The following is a 19,805-nucleotide window of genomic DNA, read 5'->3' on the forward strand; positions in this document are numbered from 1 at the left end:
ATGGCGGATGTTTTGATGTGTCACTGTCACATGAAAGTCATGTTATAATTTGTACACGCCATTTCTCTTAATACTTATATCAAATCAATACATACAATCTAGAGCAGCACATCATACAGATACTTCATTTTTAAAGACTAGTTGGACTGCAAGCCTCAAGAGATGTCTTTTTTGTTCGGTAAACGGAAAACTCCGGAGGAGATGCTGAGACAAAACCAGCGGGCACTCCAGAAAGTGAGGACTATGTATTGTGTATAATACATGTATACATAATTGATAATACAGTATAGTATATAATAGTGTCCTTAGTATTGAGTGTTGTATCTACAATACATGGTATTGAAGTTAAGACTCGATACCTGTACTTAGTTTTAAAATTTGAAATTTGCAAAAATTTGTTGTATAAGGCTGAACCTACTACCGTATTTCCTCGTGGAAACGCCTAGGCGTTTATTTCTTATAGAGACCTGTTTGCTAGGCGTTTAAATGAAGTAGGCGTTTATACGAGGTGGGCGTTTATAACCAAAAAAATAATCCTTACCACCATGTTTCAATAGACACAACACGTAGTTTAAAACTGACATCAAAACTTCTGAGTTTCTTTAGCCTTCTCAGCTGCAGCTGCCATTGTAGAATGTAAACTACTAAACTACGTAAGGTACATGTACCACGTGGATGGGGTAGGTGGGTGTGGTATAGGCTTTTAATCAAGAATGGGCGTCTAAACAAGCATGGGCGTTTATTGTCAAAGTTATGTGCTGTCTCTAGGCGTTTATACAGGCATGGGCGTTTATAGGGAGTAGGCGTTTCCACGAGGAAATACGGTATATGTATAATCAACGAATCATTAGTATATACATGTATCTGCTTTAAAGAAATGCTATAAAAAGTACACAGCATGGATATAAATAGAAACGCTAATGTCAATAGCATAAAAAGTATAATTTTAAATCATTTTATTTTTGTATTATTTCTTTTCCCTTTATGGCAGGTGATACGTGAGCTAGAGAAAGAGAGAACCGCCCTGGAGAGACAAGAAAAGAAACTTATCACCGACATAAAGAAGATGGCCAAGAGTGGACAAATGGACGCCGTCAAAATAATGGCAAAGGACCTCGTCAGGACTCGAGCCTTTATCAAGAAGTTTATCTTAATGAAGGCCAACATACAAGGGATTTCTCTTAAGATACAGACCCTTAAATCTCAGGCTTCCATGGCAACAGCCATGAAAGGTGGGTGGGTGTGACTTAGGAAATTTTTTCTAAGTTTGCTTTTCGTATTGTGAATTTATCTCGGGCTGTTTGATGTCTTTTTGTATCGTTAGGTGTCACTAAAGCGTTGAAGAGAATGAACTCAAAAATCAATCTTCCCAATCTTCAGAAGATCATGATGGAGTTCGAGAGAGAGTCGGAGATAATGGACATCAAAGAGGAGACAATGACGGACACTATGGATGACGTACTGGGAGAGGGAGACGAAGAAGAAGTATGGTTTAATGTTACTGTAGAAAATGGCAAATGATTTTAACTTTTTGAGCAACTTTGAAAATTCGTAAAAAAATTAATTTTCATTGGGATAAGCTGAAAGTTGATACACAACATAAGTACATATATATATATTAGAAAGAATTATAAAAATAGAGAATTCTCACCTTTTCATTTTTGGCGAAATTGAGCCAAAGACCCTGTACTATAGTACAGGGACTTTGGCCTGATTTTTGAGCAATTTTAAAAATTCGTAAAAAATTCAATTTTGATCGGAATCACTTCAAACTTTCTATGCAACATAAGAACATGTGTGTGTATCAGAAAAAGTTATAAAAATGGAGAATTCTCACCTTTTCATTTTTGGCGAAATTGAGCCAAAGACCCTGTACTATAGTACAGGGACTTTGGCCTGATTTTTGAGCAATTTAAAAAATTCGTAAAAAATTCAATTTTGATCGGAATCACTTCAAACTTTCTATGCAACATAAGAACATGTGTGTGTGTCAGAAAAAGTTATAAAAATGGAGAATTTTCTCCATTTCAATTTTAGTGAAATTTGGCCAAAGACCCTGTACTATAGTACAGGGACTTTGGCCTGATTTTTGAGCGATTTTAAAAATTCATAAAAAATTCAATTTTGATCGGAATCAGTTCAAACTTTCTACACAACATAAGAACATGTATATGCATCAGATAAAAGTATAAAAATGGAAAATTTTCTCCTTTTCAATTTTAATGAAATTTGGCCTATGACCCTGTACTATAGTCCCTGTACTATAGTACAGGGTCTTTGGCCTAATTTGAGTAACTTTAAAAATTCATTAAAAATTTCAATTTTGGTAGGAAGTACATGTACATGTATGCATGCCTGTATCAGAAAAGTTATAAAATGGAAAAATCTGCGACAAAATACCCTGTAATAATTACATTATCTTTATAATTGTACTGCATTATGTGCATGTACTTACATACATGTAATGTCTTTTACTCTATAGGAAACTGAAGTTATAGTTTCTCAAGTCTTAGATGAACTGGGAATCTCGTTAGATCAGGAACTATCCGGAATAACTCCAGGACTGGAGCGACCTCACATCAGTACAGACACTGTAAGAATTTAATATTAGAACAGAGTCTCCTACTATATAGCTCCAAAATTTCATTGGTCAAAATTTTCGTCAAAATTCGTTAGGTACTTTTCCTTGACGAAATTTTTATTCCACGTAGGTAGTATACAGATTAATGACAAAAATGACAAAAATTAACTTTAACAAGAGATTAAAATTTGACAAAATTTTTGACTGACGAAAATTTGGAGCTAGTACTGTATTTATAGGACACTGCTTTTAAACATTATTTTTAAATTGTGATTGGTGCATCTGTGTTCATATAAATACTTATGATTGACTTTCCTTTTTGTTTTTCCTCTCTCCTTCCCCTTTTCTCTTTCTCAGACGAAACAAAAAGTTGTAGCTGGTGCTGAAACTGACGATCTTCAGGCTCGTCTTGATAACTTGAAGCGTGGCGACGATGATTAAGTTTTAAAAGCTAATTATTATATAGATCTCACCTATCTTGATGTCGTTATTCTTGTTTATAATAACTAATCATTAATAGTAAATAATAGTTAATATAATGATAATAACAAACGTCCTGTCATGTGATTTAAATTAATTTTGTCATTTATCTGTGCTTTTTACTGCAGTAATTAATTTTTAAAAGATTTATTCACGTTTTAATAATTAGAACAATTGCGGCATAAGTCACGAGATAATACGAGCCACGCCCTTGACCTTTGCAAATCAGCTAAGCGCAGTCACCTTGCAACTTATTCTAGAGCTTAAAAAAGAGAGAAAATGAAGACTCTTACTTTTGTAGCATTCCTAGCCTTAGCTACTTACGTAAGAAACAAAAATTAACATTAGTTTTAGATGCGTCTCAAATCTTTTTCCAATTTATTCAATAGGTGGCTGGAGATGGGCTGAAACTGCTCAACTGCACAAAGGATTGCCAGAAAGCAGGTAAGAAAGTAGAGGCGTTGCTTTAGAAAGAGTGGATAACGCAAAAATAGATTGAAATGATAGCCAGGGAGAGAAGAATCAGCTGGCATTTGTCACTAATAGGTGATAGAAAGTCATGATTTCCTGATAGCTACTTTGTACTCAAACAAGCAAACACGTCCGCTAACAATGATGCATCTATTAGCCTCAGAGGTGGTTTATGTGCGAGAGACAAGGAACAACAATGTTACCTACAGTATAACCTTGTATAAGCTACCCTTGTTTTACTACTCTTGCTTGCACTATTGTATTACTGCAATGTCAACTGTGATGATTATAATCATCAGCTGAATTGGCATTGGTATAATCTAATTTTGAGGAGCTCAGCTTTTAGCTTATTAAATAGTGTAAAAGAACTGTCTCAGATGCTGTAATCCACTAATAGTTTATATAGAAAATGGAGTTGGATGCTGAAATTTTCATATTCCCAAAACACAATAATTTTAAATTAGTATAACTATTAGGCTTCAGCAATGCACAAATATCAAAATTTACAGTAGCCCCTCCACTATAAAGGCATTAATTATTATATTACAGATCCCAATTCTATGATGCCATTTGTCATGAGACTGAAGATTGCAGAGTTTGAGAAATGTGCCAGGAAGCACGAGTGCCCACTGAAGAAACGAAGCATATCCAACATTGAATGCTCGTAAGCAAATACCAAGAGATAGTGACAACAAAATTATTATTAAGTGGTTATAAAATAAGCAATTATTGTAAATAGGAATGGCCAAGCAGGCGAATATGAGTGCGATAAAGTTGACCTCTTAGCATTTATATCACTCAACGATTTGGGCTGCAATGGTGATGCTAATGATATATGGGGCTGGACTGATCCAGAAACTAAGAAGGAATACGCTATCATTGGTTGCTATGATGGGACGTCATTTGTGGATGTCACTGAACCTACTTCACCACAAGTACTTGGATTCCTACCAACTTATACAACAGGAAGCAGCTGGAGAGATATAAAGGTATTTAAGTATAGGTATTAGTGATTCAGTACTTTCATTCTGGGACACATCTAGTTCCAAATTTTCATAGTCAGAATATTATTCTCTAAATTGCATGCAACCATGCATCACAAGAGCAAGAGTCTAATTTCTCAAAGTTCAGCTAAAATCAAAAAATTTAATGCCTCAAAAATATACCGTATGGCTAGAAAAATTCGAGGGTATATAATTTCGTATTTTAGTGAAAAGCTCTTAATTCTTTAATTTCGAAGGGATTAAATTTCGCGTTTTTGCGCATGTGCAGTTGCATTAAGTCATAAATTTTCACATGCTGTGCATGCGCAGTGAGCATTTCCATAGTATTAATTTTCATGGTTAAGAAGTTACCCACAAAATCCACGAAATTAAATACCCCACGGAATTTTCTAGCCATATGGTATACATGGCTGCAAACATTAATTTGTATCCCAAAACAATGAAACTAAATTAGAAATGTCTTGCAAATGAAGATGCTCCATAACAAATTAATGACACTTTATACATAAATTTTAATATTTTTATTGTAATATAATTCTGCATTATTGCACATAACGCCTCATATCAATTAATTCAGGTTTATGCCAATCACGCTTTCATTGGCAGCGAAGCTTTTGATCACGGACTACAAGTATATGATCTGCTTGGACTGAGGAACCTAAAGGCAAAAGATGACGGTAGCGTCAATGTACTGAAAGAAGATACTCATTATGGTGAATTTGGTTCATCTCATAACATTGTCATCAACGAAGAGACTGGATATCTTTATTCTGTTGGCTCCAGGACCTGCACCAGTGGCCTTCATGTTGTTAACATCCGTGACCCTCAAAACCCACAATATGCCGGTATGTATAACAATTATGCAAATATTTCATGATTTCCATTATAAGCAGCTAAAATATGCATGCAAAATGAGCGTAGACCCAATTTATATATAAGAAGCTACTTCAAAAAAACATTAGGCAATTTTTTGATGCAATTATTGATAATATTAAAATAATTATGAATTTTATTTCAATTGCAAAATTAACAGCTAGTTGCACCCGTAAAATTAAATGTAATTCTAATGAGATATGTATATGCAGGTATGTATATACAATAGTATTCCATAATTTCCATTATAATAAACAGCTATATACATGTTTGTTATTATACAAAATCAAGCTATAAGATCTACTTCAATAAATTGCTTTTAATTATACCAGCAATTTTTTATAGAGTTAGCTCTTAATAGGTTCTACAACTGTGTCTGTGATTTACTTTATGATAATCTAGGTCTAGATCTTCATTAATATAATAAGTATGACTTTTGTTTCAATCACAAAATGAAATGTCATTATAAGGCTACAATGTTATGAATATAAATAAAACATCATTACTTTTATTTGACAGGATGCTTTGGACAGGATGGCTATGTCCATGATGCCCAGTGTGTCGTATACAAAGGCGTAGACGCACGATACAATGGAAAGGAGATCTGTTTCTGCTACAACGAAAACACGCTAACAATCGTTGATGTAGAAGACAAAAACGATATGAAAATGCTGGGAAGGATGTCTTACGAAGGATACCGCTACACTCACCAAGGGTGGCTCAATGAGAAGCAAACAAGGCTTCTTTTGGATGACGAACTGGACGAGTTGTATGGTTCTAATCCACACACACGTACTATGATCTGGAATGTTGAGGACCTGACAAATCCAGTCCTGCAGGGTAGCTTTTATTCTAGCCAACAAGCCACCGATCACAATCTTTACATCAAGTAAAGTCTAAATAATAATGATGATGATGATGATGATGATGATAATAATGATAATGATAATAATAATTAATGTTCTACCGTATAGACGGAAAATTTTGCGGCAATTTAATTTTGCGTTTTTAATAAATTTTGAATGTTTTTTAATTTTGCGAATTAAAATTATGCGATTTGGCCACGTTGTCTTGACCACGCCCACACGCGTACACACGTACACGATGCTAATGATATACGCCCATCGAGCCCACGTGATTTTAATTTTACAGTTTTTAATTATGCGTTTATTTTTAAAACACAAAGCGCAAAATTAAATTCCCGCAAAATTTTCCATCTATACAGTATTTGTGTAATTTTGACAAAAGTGAAGTTAAAGTGACCGTGCAACCGTTCACCATATGTCGCTCACCATATGTCTTTGTTAAAAAATATTAGGGCATGTATAGTTTGTATTAAGAAATATTAAAAGGAAAATTTTGTCCTAGTCATTTTTGACAAAATTTGGTTCGAGACCCTGTATGAAAGTACATGGTCTTTGGCCTGATTTTTGAGCAAATTCAAAAATTCGTAAAATTTTAGTTATGGTCAAAATTAGCTGGAATTTCTATGCAATATAAGGACTTATATTATGTATTTTTAAAATCATAAAAATGTATATTTCTTATTATTTATTTTTTGGCAAAATTTGGCCAATGGCCAAAGACCCTGTACTATAGTACAGGGACTTTGGCCTGATTTTGAAGCAAATTAAAAATTCGTAAAAAATCCAATTTTGATTAAAAAAAAATTCTACGCAACATAAGAACTTTAAAAAAATTATAAAAATTCTCTCTCCTAGTCATTTTTCAATTATTGTGTACTATATAGTACAGGAGCCTTGGCCCAATTTTGGAGGAATTTTCAAAAATCATAAAAAATCTAATTTTGGTTATATTAGCTCAAAATGTCAATGCAACATAAGAACATGTAAATGCATCTGAGATAAAATATTATTGGCCAAATTTTAGAGTAACTTTTTTAAAATTGTAAATTTTGATTGGAATCAACTCAAAAATTTTGCCCAAAATAAGGACATAATATAAGCCCATTAATCTTAAGTTGCTACCCAGGTGGAATGACTATGTATGCAATACCATAATTAATTTTATTGACGAAAGTAATATTTGGCAAATTTGCCTGTGAAAGTTAATTGGCAAATTTTATGTTGACGACTTTGTGCGATGTGCCATTGAGCATGCTCAGATTAAAACAAAATGGCAGATTTTATATTGGCGATTTCTTCATAAAACCGCCAATCGCCAATAAATCAACTTGTACGGTGTAACCATGCATAACCATTAGATTTGAAACTATTAAAAACTATACCCACTTTCAATGACCTACACTGGAAATACATTACACGTATAACCAACATTAGAAATAAAGAGTATAGTCTTACCTATTTAGGCACCCTAGTTTTTGTACATGTAGGACTGTATACCTTGGACACTGTTGAATATTGTTATTGCATTAGAAAGTGGTAATTAACTGCTATACTGTTTACTGTCAAATGCCACCAGGACAAACAAATTAAAGAATAAAATGCATGATGTCACAATGTAGAGTAAATAAAGCAAAAGGAAAAGAGAGAGAAGAACTCCAATAGATAGAGGAACCTAATATCACACAATACTGAATTATAGTATAATCTATTAGAATTGTAATAAGTTGTAATGAATGACCATAGGCTAGACTAGTACTGTCTGGGCTACTAAGTCTGATGTCAGCTACACTATTGTTGGCAGCTCTTATGCCACACACATTTATACAAATGAATGACCTAATAAGAGATCACTAACCACACTCCATCAACAGTCATTATAATCAGAATGTGCTCCATTAGGCTTTACTAGTGACATATAAGTATATCACATTTCACACATGACTGGGTTTTGACTGACATAAATGGGTAAAGATATGCATTCTGGGCCACCATAGCCCTGATTGTTACACATTTCTGATGTTGCCTACTTCTCCCTCCCTCCCCCCCCCCACTTTTTCTTTCCCACAACACAAAACTACTCCTTTTTAAAAATATTTTTAATACTAACATCATCTCTCTCTCTCTCCCTCCCTCCCCTCCTCCCTCCCTCCCTCCCTCCCCCCCCTCTCCCTCTTTAGGGGCAACCTTGCCTACCAATCAAACTACTGTGCTGGTCTCCGCATACTTGATGTCTCAAACATTGAAGGAGGAGAGCTCACGGAAGTTGGATACTTTGATGTAGCCCCAGACTGCAGTGCCCCTGGTTTCTCAGGCTCCTGGTCAAACTATCCCTACTTCACAAGTGGCACGATCATCGCCAGCAGCATCGAGAGGGGTCTCTTTGTCCTTAAGTACACTGGCCAGAAATAAACAACTTGCTAAAGCTCTCGCTGATATAACTAGCTTGGTGTAGTTTTTAAATGCTGATTGCTGTGTGCAAACTTTTTATTATTTTTTTAAAATAATAATATGCTGGTTTTACTTGTATAGCTAAATGTGTTCCTTTTTATTCTTAATTAAAAAAATTAATTTTAGAGGTGGACAAAATTAAGAAGCATCTAGGATACAGTGTAGGAGGAGGTGCTTCTAGTGTGAACATACACACATCAGATGTAGTTGGCATCTGTTTCATTGCATTCGATTACAACAACAAAGCAATCAAAGGACATATCACATATACAAGTAGGATGTCTCTTCTAAAACAATGACACAACAAAGCAATTAAATACAACACGTTTAATCAACCACATTATATGCACATACATGCATATACTTGTAAACAACGCACCATCATTTCAATGCATCACACATAGAAATGGTTTCCAAAGCTATTTAATATCTTGTCTCTTATCAAATTTGTGACACTTAGAAGGCTAATCATGAAATATTCCAATTACCATGGCAATAATGTAATCAAGACAAGCAGTCTCATTAGATCTAACAGCTATAGTGTTACACCTTTGTACTAAAACATGTACATACCAGCCCACATCAAAGCAATGACTTCAATGGACACAAATCAAGGTACATTGAAGCATACTGGCCTCCACTCTACTTACGTTTGTACTGACTCATTTGGTGTGCATGTATTATTAGTAACAAGTATAGTTCTAATGTTCTTTTAAAAATAATAAACAAATAAGTCAATATCAATAGAGTAATTGATCAATTAGAGACTTAGATCCCATTTCCTTAGAGGTCAAATGGTTACTGTGCATGCCCACTAGTGATTGTTATTATTAATCATAGCCTCTATAGAAAGGAAGGGAGAGGGGGGGAGAGAGAGAGAGAGAGAGAGAGAGAGAGAGAGAGAGAGAGAGAGAGAGAGAGAGAGAGAGAGAGAGAGAGAGAGAGAGAGAGAGAGAGAGGAAGGAAAGACAAAGGGCAAGATGTATGCCATCAATCATTGTTGAAATTAATACTAACCTCACATAATTGGCAACTTCCCAATTACCCTCTAACTTCATAGGGCCAGTAATGGTGACCCCATCAGTTGTAATGGTAGCTATCTCATACTAACAGATCAAGATGAAAGGAGAGGGGGGGAGAGAGAGAGAGAGAGATGAAAAGATTGCAATAGTACATGTATAGCTATACTTTGTTCCATGATCTTGCATCTCTGTAATACAGGACAGTCATACATTTCTCTAATAATTTTTGTGCCTCCTCTTTTGACATTGAGGGATTCTTCTCATAGGCATCTCTCATTAGTGGCTAATAATAGCAATAACAAGAAGGAGAGAGAGGGAGAGGGAGGAAGAGAAGTGAGTTCATGTAGTACATCATCAGACAGTGGGAGGGAGGTAGAGTTTTGTGGTGTAATTAAAGAAGGCAAAAAGAGACAGACTATAAAATCAGTGGATAGTAAACAGCTGAAATCAGAGTAAATGGACACATCATACACACACACACACACAATTACATTACATACACAACACATAGACTGGATAAAGTATATATATGTACATGCCAGATCTATGGGTAATTGTGTACCATAATATGACATAATTTTATAAGCATAAATTGTGCATGTACGTGTATATACCAATCATTACTTGTGCTATGTAGCCTCCAAATCCTGTTGCTAAAGTAGGGGCTTCAAAGGAGACGCCCAAAGAATTCACCACACCCAAAAACCTAATAAATATTATTACACATACATGTACATGTGTTTTAAAGTGTAATAAATAAACATGCATGTTTTTGGGTGACGTACGGCTTGTTGTCGTGGTAACCGCCCATGATGACAGTGTTCCAGAGCGGATTGATTTTGGTCCTGCGATTATACATAACACGAGTTAACCAGGAATAGAAGGACCGAGGAGTGTAACTGTGACCATCACAATAGGAATCAGACTCAATACTGAGAGAGAGAGGAAGGGGGAGAGAGAGAGAGAGGGAGGGGGAGAGAGAGAGAGAGAGGGAGAGAGAGGGAGAGAGAGAGAGGGAGGGAGGGAGGGAGGGAGAGAGAGAGAGAGAGAGAGAGAGAGAGAGAGAGAGAGAGTGAGAGAGAGAGAGAGAGAGAGAGAGAGTGAGAGAGAGAGAGAAAGTTATCAAGTAATCTTAATTATTTGTGGTTGTTCTATGTATTCTTGAAACTCAATTAGGATACAACAACTGTAGTAGGAATTAATGAGCTCCACTAAACCATGCAGACTTAAGAGAGGGAGAGTAATAAGAGTGTATATAGTACATGAAGAGACATAGGGATGACACATAGAAGAGACAAGGCCACACTAATATATTCTAGTACTATAATAAACACTAAAACATGGCCACAGCCCACATATAGTGTAACCAATATCCTCTGAAATGAGGACACCTCTATATTAAGGACAGGTAGTGTGGGCCCAATGGTGTCCTTAATAAAGAGGCTACACTGTACATGTATTAAGGACAGGTAGTGTGGGTCCAATGGTGTCCTTAATAAAGAGGCTACACTGTACATCAATTCTCAGTATTTGAATGGCATTTATCAGTAATTTTAAAAAGGCAAATCAATTTAAAAGTCCTTAAGCAACAGTTACAAATGAATGACTGGTATATGAACTACAAATATAACATATACGTGTAATAGAGTGACGTAACTGGAACAATAACAATAACAAAAAATGCCAATATAACCACAATAGTATGTACATGTAGCTGTGACTTGTGAATTTATCACCAATCAGTCAATGAGTCACGAGTACAGGTGTCAATACGTGTACACAGGAAATTCCAAAAACAAAATAGGATTTATAGCTGAACACAACTCCATAATAAGGACAACTTTACAATAAGGACACCTTTATAATCAGTTGGTACAAATCTAAGCAAAAGTACCTCTGAAATAAGGACACTTCTGTATTAAGGACAGGTAGTGTGGGCCCAATGGTGTCCTTAATAAAGAGGCTACACTGTACATGTATTAAGGACAGGTAGTGTGGGCCCAATGGTGTCCTTAATAAAGAGGCTACACTGTACATGTATTAAGGACAGGTAGTGTGGGCCCAATGGTGTCCTTAATAAAGAGGCTACACTGTACATGTATTAAGGACAGGTAGTGTGGGCCCAATGGTGTCCTTAATAAAGAGGCTACACTGTACATGTATTAAGGACAGGTAGTGTGGGCCCAATGGTGTCCTTAATAAAGAGGCTACACTGTACATGTATTAAGGACAGGTAGTGTGGGCCCAATGGTGTCCTTAATAAAGTGGCTACACTGACTATGTTATCTTCAATCAATATGTAACAAACACTAAAATACAGTAGATACTAATACGGGAAACATATGTTACATATTGTGTAGTTCACTCTCCTACATTTTGTTGTTATGAGAGCAATTGCAAACCTTTAGTACATGTAATAACAAGTACACAACCAGAAGTGTCAAATACAAAATTACATGTATCACTTAGTCCTATCCTACGTATACATAACTGCTAAATAACAAAAATTATGTTGGTCACAGTTCTAAAGCCAACTGAAGTGTCAGACTGGTATTAAAACATATAATGTGAGAGGGCAGCAAGTCTCAGCAGATTTCAAAGTAAATAAATAAAGTTTGTTGACATACTTTGCCATGCCAATACAAGCCCCTGCAACTACATGTACATATACATCATTAAAGAAAGAGCCACATATTGATACACAAAGAATTTCAAATTTGGCTATATACACACAGCTGCAGGCAATAACGTGTTTACTTTAATGACTCAAAAAGTCTTGCAATGTACTGAAAGTCAGCATAGTCCCCACTACCAGCTGCTACTGTGGTATCATTGACTTTCAATAATCTGGAGAGGTCTCTGTACCTAGCTAAAGAGCCATAGGAACCTGAAAAAGAGAAAGGGAGAGAGGGATAAAAGGAGCTTTACAATCGTAGCATGATAAATAGGAGTTTACTATACTACTATTATAGCATAGTTTACTACTGTAGGGACAAAAGGAGTATACTACTGTTGAAAATAAAGGCCAATGTACGTATGACACCTATAGATAGCAAAAGTTATACTCTCTCTCTCTCTCTCTCTCTCTCTCTCTCTCTCTCTCTCTCTCTCTCTCTCTCTCCCTCCCTCCCTCTCTCTCTCCCTCCCTCCCTCCCTCTCTCTCTTACCTAGTGTATCAGCTGCTAACATTACGCCATCAGAAAATGTAATTCCCAGCACTGAAGAACCAGTTACAATCGGACGCCTAAGAATTAAATAAATACATACATGTACATGTGAAATTGTGAATGCATAAAATACACGTGTACAGTACATGCACTTAATGTTAACAAATTTAATGTACAGTATAGCCTTCTATCTTATGGACAAGAAAGTTTGTTATACAGAGGTGTCCTTTATGTGGAGGTTATTTTATTATTTAATACAGTAAGGAATGTAATTGGTACACTAGGTGCTGTCCGTTAAATGGAGGTGTACGCTATAGAGAGTGTCCCCAATAAAAGAGGCTATACTGTATAAGGAGTGTGATGATTTAAGGTAGTAGGGTATCTTAACAATTTCCTTTCTATTAATTGGTTTCAATGCACCACCATTAAAAGGTCATGAACTTAATGGATGGGTATCAACAATGGTGGACTAAGAGGAAATTGTTGAAGAGAGTAACAGTTCCTTCACTAAAGAATGTCAAAAAAAGAGTTGCCCTTTACAGTAAATTATGATCAACCATAAATTAATTATCAGCAACTATCAACGTTTAGACGCATTAGAGTAAAATGGCTCATTATTTTCCATCCAACAATCAAACAATATTATTATTATTCAGAATCTCAGCTGAGGGTGTGGTTTCAACAATATTAGTTTTAAAATTATCATTATCGAAACTTATCTCAACGTCTCCAGCACTTACAGTGTCCTTCCAATTGCCATATTTGTGGTTTCTTTTTTGTCACATTTGGCTCCAAGAGGATCACTAGTCAAATAAAACCCATCAGTCGCCATTTTTACACGAGGAATCGATTATTTATTAATTGCGATAATTAGAACTAACAGGGCGTGGTCTTTCACGCCAAAAATTATAATTGGATGCAACAAAAACGTGTGGGAGTCACTCTGTGCTCTTCCTAACTGCCAGGGCATTCGCAGGAGAAGAGAAGTGATAGGAAGAAGAAAGGCTAAGAGTCTTAGAAGATCAAGGGGTTTTTGTCAAAGAGCCAGCAAATGTGAGTTGCAGCTGCTTTTATTAGCCAGCGCCATACATAATTGTTATACAGTACAGACCAGTGTGCAGTCAGCTGCAACAGCAATTTTGAACAGCTTGTTTAGTTGCATGTGATGAATTTATGCGTGTTCTTCAATGACCACTAACTACAACTACGAGAAAGAAATTACCTGATCGAGTAGCTTAGTATAAAAATATGGATTGTAATTTGAATTACAGGCCTAGACCTGCCCCTGATTGAAACTTCAGTCCCCAGTTAAAACATCATGCACCAGTGATTATATGGCATATAGTGTTATGACTTTGACCACTTCCTACTCACTTGGCATTAGGATAGACACTTTTATGGGAGTGCTGCATGTACATCATCAAGCTTGTATATCTAAGAACATCATCATTGCATTACGAACCATGTCAAATCATTCTACAAAGCATACCAAGCTGTATAAGGCAATGCTTTAAATCATGGTAGCCGAATGAACAAAGAGAGCAAATAATTAGCACTAGATTACCTGCACTTGAAGGTCATTCGTTTACAATGAGGAAGTTGTACATACTTACATGTATGTGCGTGCTTGTATGACATTTTGATTGTATTGTGAAAGAAACTTTTAAAAAGTGCTAATTCACACGTAGCTTTAATGATGTGTCACTAAAAAAATTGTTAATGCATGTTTTCTGATAATGCAACAGTATAGGTCATGGCACTATGTGTGAAAGCATGCAATATTTCAATTAATCCTTGTAAGTATCAATGTCAGTGTGTTGTCTATGGTAAGTCTATGTGTAACGTGATCACAGGTCATAGCTACAAACTACATGATTTAGTATAAATATTGATAAGATATTATTTAGCACCGAATGCCTACAAGTGTAATGATGATAGCCTGCACAAAGTAGCCCCTGATTTATGAGTATAGGTAACTGTAGTATAGTTTTTGTGTGAGGATTTACATTAAATAATTGTTTTCTCTCCTCACTTGGCAGTGAGATAAGTGTAATGTTTGTGTGATACCTGCGAGCCAATAACAATATTCATAACATAATTTTGGTTAAAGTAATTAAAACTGCCATGTATGTGTATCCATAGGCCACAAGGTCTACCACAGTTATTTATTAATACAAACTATATGCATGATTTTGATGTCATGCGTATGCATATAAATGTAACTCACTCTCGTGGCTAACCTTCTCTTTGCTTTGTTTACAGATGGATTGGCTTAAATGTGTAGCTCTACTTTATACCATAGCAATAGTGTCGGCTATTATCAGTCATAATAATGATGATTCAGGCAGTAACAGTAGCATGTTAAGTGGCAGTGGCATGTTAAGTGGTAGTGGCAGTGGTAGTGGTGATGATGATGTTATGGATTCAGAAGTACCATCAGAAACAGGAACATCTTCATTTCTAGTACCTTCAGTAACTACACTAGCAACAACATCATCAACGTCCGTATTTACAAGTACGTTGACATCAGAATCAACGCCTTCACAAGTAGGAAGACCTAGTACACTAGTAAGTGCCACAGAAACTTCTTCATCTGTGGAAGTAGTAGTGACATCTTCACCATTGGTATCATCTAGTACACCTGTAGATGTTACCGAAACATCTTCATCTATGGAAGCAACAGAAATGTCATCATTTGTGGAAGTAACGGAAACATCTTCACCAATGGTAATAGATCTAGTATCCAGTACACCAGTAGATCTTCCTGAAACATCTTCATTGGTGGAAGTAACAGAAACATCTTCATTTGTTGTAGCATCTAGTACACCAGTAGATGTTACAGAAATATCTTCATCTGTGGAATTAGCAGAAACATCTTCACCAATAGTAATAGTATCTAGTACACCAGTAGATGCTCCTGAATCATTTTCATTCGGAATGTCATTGTCAGTGGAAGCAACAGAAACTTCTTCCTTAATAGTAGTAGCATCTAGTACACCAGTAGAGATACCAGAAATGTCTTCATCTGTGGAAGTGACAGAATCACAAGACGTGCTTCCTTCATCGACAGATGTTTTAGAAATATCTTCATCTACTGAGGCAGTCACCTCTTCATCTTTAACTGTTGATATCACAGAAATATCTTCATCTACTGATGCAATAATATTTTCATCTACAGAAGTGGTCATATCTTCATCATTAATAGATTTCACAGTAATGTCTTCATCAATGGAGGCAACAGTATCAGAAGACATGCTTCCATCGTTATCTTCATCTGTTCCTGTAGAAGCAACAGAAACTTCTTCACTAGAAGCAACAGAAACTTCTTCATTAGTAGCAGTAGATTTTTCTACTACACTTGTAGAAGCTACTTTATCAGTGGTAGCAACAGAGTCAGTAGAAGTGCTTTTATCATCATCAGTAGATATTTTTCCAGAAACATCTATTGAAATATCTTCATCAATAATTTCGACAGAAACAATACTTTCATCATCAGAAGTATTAGATTTTACATCTTCATCAATGATTGCAACTACTCCAGTAAGCACTACAACAATGGCTCCTCCTACAGTTGAACCAACAGAGTCAGTAGAAATCCTTCCATCACCGTCATCAGTAGATATTTTTCCAGAATCATCATCTGTAGATGTTCCAGAAATGTCTTCATCATTAATTGAAAATCCAACAGCTACTCCAACAACAAGCCCCAGTCCTACAACAGCTCCTCCTATAGCTGTCCTTCCTTATCTAGTATTCAATACCAGCATATCAAATGTTATCAGTAGGTCAAACAGCACTTTCTTTGTATTAAGATTAACTCCTCCAAGACCAATTCCTATACTAGGCTCTACCTACTCATCAATCTTTGTAAGTATTTTTATAATTACATTCATTGTTAATTGTGTCTTACTATTGTTTTGTTGTTTTTCATTGCTGTTTTTTATTTTCAGATTTCTTTTGCTGGTACATTTTCTCTTGGCAGTTGGTTCGGTTACTATTATCCTAGATTGTTTCCTAGTTTTACAAGTGGGATAAGAAATTCAGTTGTGTTTGCTCCAATGTGGAACAATTATCAATATGTCAGAGAAGGTAACATAATGTCATACACGTGTGTAAATTTAATTGGTCTTACAATGGAATGTCCACTGTGACCATTTATATAAAAAGGACACCCATTTATAACAATAGTGTTGGGTATTACAAACCTATACTAAAGTCCCTCTGAAATGAATACACCTCTGTCTTGAGAAAATAAATTATAGCCCAAAGGAATATATTTTCAATTTTATTGTGCTTTAGGTACTGTCTCATATCAAGCCTTTAATTCAAACAATCCACTTGCCAGTGGAGTGTTTAATGTTGTCAATAACTACATCAGAACCAGGAGGAACTCAACAAACTACCAGGGAATATGGATGCTCCTCATTGAATGGAGTGCAGCACGTCCTTACCCACAAGGAGTTTTTTCGGACCCATTCTTTGACTTAGTAATAATAATAATAATAATAATTAATAAAATTGTTATTATTATTATATTTTCTCTAGCATAACACATTTCAAGCTGTACTTACAACTGATGGAACAGAGACCCATGTCATATACATATACAAGTGTGGGGACATTATGTGGGACACTTATTATAGGACATCTGTTGTTGGATATAATATTAGAGGATTTCCTTTTGAGAATCGTCTTGGATCAGGGACACCAGGAGGACTATTGAGATTCGGCTGTGGAGATAATACAAATTTTACTAACATACTCTACTCATTCTCTTCTGATAATAGTATGTCACACAAGTAATACTGATATCAATTTAGTGTCACTCCAGCAACTAATGCATTAAAGAGTTGCTTCACATTGTGTACATTTTTTGTCAAGTATTGTCATGGAAGTGTTAATTTTTATTTCTTTAATTTTCCCTTCCTATAGATCCTGCTGAAGCTGCTTGCTTGGAGGCATACAGAAATGACCAAGATCTTCGAGAAATTGGAACATTTGAAGCATTTTTTTTTGCACGTCCCTGTCCCTGTTCAATAAATCAAGCATGGTTTGACAGGAGATTCCGCTTTCTTCAATTTCACCAAACTGAAAGAGTTTTATGTTATACAAATAGGTTTCCATTTATATATCAAAGCATGTGCTGCTACGACTTTAAGTAAGTGCATGGTATAGTAGATTGCAGTACACTGCATGCTGCAGTTGCAAATATTCAGGTATTAGTGCGTATACAAAATATAATTGTGTATTGATGTGAGCTATATGTATGATGTGAGTATTTGAAGTTACAAGTCCATAATATGAACCATTGCTTGGCTTTTTTTTCAAAATTGGTCACCTAAAAATTATACCAATTTTCGAAAAAACACCCTGTGTTATAATATAGCCAATAGTTTTTTGAAAAATGGTTCTAAAATCACCCCAAATTTTTATTACAGTTTCTGATACCCACTGATGCCCTTATGCTATGTAAAAAGTTTGAGCCATTTCTGACAAATATGGTATTTTTTGAATTATGAGCATTTTAAAAAAACTAGCCAATTTTTTAAAAAAGCAAAGACTATAGCCCTTGGTTTTCCTTTTGGTTATTTGATTCAGCAGCCATGTGTCATTAATGAGTGTGGTATTATGTATGCTGAAATTGCTCAAAATAAGTCAGAGAATTATAATATACTGTACATTACATATTGCATGCATAATACTTCTTATCCCTTCTAGTTTTTTTAGAAACTCATTCCGTGCTTTAATCACCCAAGGACCTTTCTCCTCTCATGTCTTCAGATTTCACCCAAGATTTTCTCGTTCCAATTATTTAACTTTTGATGAAAGCTTTCATTCACGGTGTTGTATAGTGTCTCAAAACTGTGAACTCTTTAGAGAACGTCGACCCATTAAGACATGCACTGGCTACAGGCCTCCTAGACGAAGTGAGTGAACTTTAAACTGTTACAGTAAATTTGTAACTATACTAACAATTGCTATTTTAATATAATAAGAATATGCATATTGATAGCATAAAATATCTATGATTCTTTCTCTGTCTCTCATAGCTTGGTTCTGGGGTGATCCTCATATTACAACACTTGATGAAGGATCATATACTTTCAATGGACTTGGAGAATATGTGCTATTGCGCACCAATAGTGAGGATTTTGAAGTACAGGCTCGTACAAAGTTAGCTGCACCAAACACTACAGCTACGGTTTTTAGTGCAATAGCAGTTAGTGATAGTAACAGGAGCTCCATAGTTGAGGTTAGATTTGAAGAGAGAGATTTATTTATACACCATAATTTTCATCATTTAAGAAATTTGTCATGCAAAATTTCATCTTTTTATCATCAATTTGCATATTACCCATTTGAAGCAAAAGTAGAGTCAAAGTTTTGTGAGATAACATGCTCAGAATGTTTAATAGAAATTTTTTCCAATGAAAACTTGAAGCTAATTTTTAACTTGTACTGAACTCTGTTTCTAGGTTAGAATAAATGAAATGGATGCCAGTGAATTTGTTGTTTTATACAACGGTAGTGACGTGTCTGCTAATCTCACATCAGTTAATGATACGTTGGAATTCACCACAGTAACTGTAACAAGAGAAACAACTGAGCTGATCTCCATTGCCTTATCAAGTGGTGTAGGAGTCAATGTCACACTGAGATTAGCAATCCTCTCAGTTACATTAAATGTGCCACAGTCATACATGGGAAATACAACAGGACTCCTAGGAAACTTTGACCAAGACAACACTAATGACTTTACTAGTAGGAATGGAACTATGATATCTTCCAATTCAACTGATGCCAATATTTTTATGTTTGGACAAACATGTAAGTAAAAGATTATAAGAGCTATAAAGGTGTCAAATTATATCAATTTCTCTCCAAAAGGGCAA

The 19,805-nt window shown here is 35.5% G+C and overlaps 4 protein-coding genes across 4 annotated transcripts; 3 read left to right on the forward strand and 1 right to left on the reverse strand.

The window, feature by feature from the left end:
• Positions 1-55: 55 nt before the first annotated feature.
• LOC100637450 (charged multivesicular body protein 2a-like) lies at positions 56-3,211 on the forward strand. Its single transcript, XM_003384401.3, has 5 exons — positions 56-234; positions 992-1,232; positions 1,325-1,485; positions 2,483-2,593; positions 2,939-3,211. Exons 1-5 carry the CDS (start codon positions 163-165, stop codon positions 3,020-3,022), a joined length of 669 nt encoding a protein of 222 aa, XP_003384449.1. The 5' UTR covers positions 56-162; the 3' UTR covers positions 3,023-3,211.
• A 60-nt stretch (positions 3,212-3,271) lies between these two features.
• LOC100639221 (uncharacterized) lies at positions 3,272-8,848 on the forward strand. Its single transcript, XM_003384415.3, has 7 exons — positions 3,272-3,385; positions 3,451-3,505; positions 4,082-4,196; positions 4,272-4,521; positions 5,114-5,381; positions 5,929-6,298; positions 8,453-8,848. The coding sequence occupies exons 1-7, from the start codon at positions 3,341-3,343 to the stop codon at positions 8,682-8,684; spliced, it is 1,335 nt and encodes a 444-aa protein (XP_003384463.2). The 5' UTR covers positions 3,272-3,340; the 3' UTR covers positions 8,685-8,848.
• Positions 8,849-9,417: 569 nt separating this feature from the next.
• LOC100639348 (proteasome subunit beta type-4-like) lies at positions 9,418-13,787 on the reverse strand. Its single transcript, XM_003384416.2, has 8 exons — positions 13,653-13,787; positions 12,913-12,989; positions 12,503-12,632; positions 10,531-10,677; positions 10,370-10,451; positions 9,912-10,028; positions 9,741-9,829; positions 9,418-9,566 (listed from the first exon to the last, which is right to left on the reverse strand). The coding sequence occupies exons 1-8, from the start codon at positions 13,742-13,744 to the stop codon at positions 9,554-9,556; spliced, it is 747 nt and encodes a 248-aa protein (XP_003384464.1). The 5' UTR covers positions 13,745-13,787; the 3' UTR covers positions 9,418-9,553.
• Positions 13,788-13,832: 45 nt separating this feature from the next.
• On the forward strand, positions 13,833-19,784 carry LOC100639475 (mucin-4-like). The gene is made up of 9 exons (XM_019993597.1): positions 13,833-13,965; positions 15,175-16,779; positions 16,863-17,001; positions 17,212-17,399; positions 17,458-17,698; positions 17,845-18,070; positions 18,631-18,839; positions 18,963-19,165; positions 19,389-19,784. Exons 2-9 carry the CDS (start codon positions 15,175-15,177, stop codon positions 19,746-19,748), a joined length of 3,171 nt encoding a protein of 1,056 aa, XP_019849156.1. The 5' UTR covers positions 13,833-13,965; the 3' UTR covers positions 19,749-19,784.
• The last annotated feature ends 21 nt before the right edge of the window (positions 19,785-19,805 follow it).

This window comes from Amphimedon queenslandica, unplaced genomic scaffold (genome assembly GCF_000090795.2).
Source record: "Amphimedon queenslandica unplaced genomic scaffold, v1.1 AMPQUscaffold_13491, whole genome shotgun sequence".
Lineage (NCBI taxonomy): Eukaryota > Metazoa > Porifera > Demospongiae > Haplosclerida > Niphatidae > Amphimedon > Amphimedon queenslandica.

Coding starts and splice junctions, on each gene's coding strand:
- LOC100639221 (XM_003384415.3), top strand. CDS start 3,341: ATGAAGACTCTTACTTTTGTAGCATTCCTAGCCTTAGCTACTTAC. Junction 4,197..4,271: donor ATATCCAACATTGAATGCTC/GTAAGCAAATAC, acceptor TATTGTAAATAG/GAATGGCCAAGCAGGCGAAT. Junction 4,522..5,113: donor GCAGCTGGAGAGATATAAAG/GTATTTAAGTAT, acceptor CAATTAATTCAG/GTTTATGCCAATCACGCTTT.
- LOC100637450 (XM_003384401.3), top strand. CDS start 163: ATGTCTTTTTTGTTCGGTAAACGGAAAACTCCGGAGGAGATGCTGAGA. Junction 235..991: donor ACCAGCGGGCACTCCAGAAA/GTGAGGACTATG, acceptor CCTTTATGGCAG/GTGATACGTGAGCTAGAGAA. Junction 2,594..2,938: donor CTCACATCAGTACAGACACT/GTAAGAATTTAA, acceptor TCTCTTTCTCAG/ACGAAACAAAAAGTTGTAGC.
- LOC100639475 (XM_019993597.1), top strand. CDS start 15,175: ATGGATTGGCTTAAATGTGTAGCTCTACTTTATACCATAGCAATAGTG. Junction 16,780..16,862: donor CTACCTACTCATCAATCTTT/GTAAGTATTTTT, acceptor TTTTATTTTCAG/ATTTCTTTTGCTGGTACATT. Junction 18,071..18,630: donor ATGTGCTGCTACGACTTTAA/GTAAGTGCATGG, acceptor TATCCCTTCTAG/TTTTTTTAGAAACTCATTCC.
- LOC100639348 (XM_003384416.2), bottom strand. CDS start 13,744: ATGGCGACTGATGGGTTTTATTTGACTAGTGATCCTCTTGGAGCCAAA. Junction 12,990..13,652: donor ATGGCAATTGGAAGGACACT/GTAAGTGCTGGA, acceptor TTTAATTCTTAG/GCGTCCGATTGTAACTGGTT. Junction 10,452..10,530: donor GGTTACCACGACAACAAGCC/GTACGTCACCCA, acceptor AATATTTATTAG/GTTTTTGGGTGTGGTGAATT.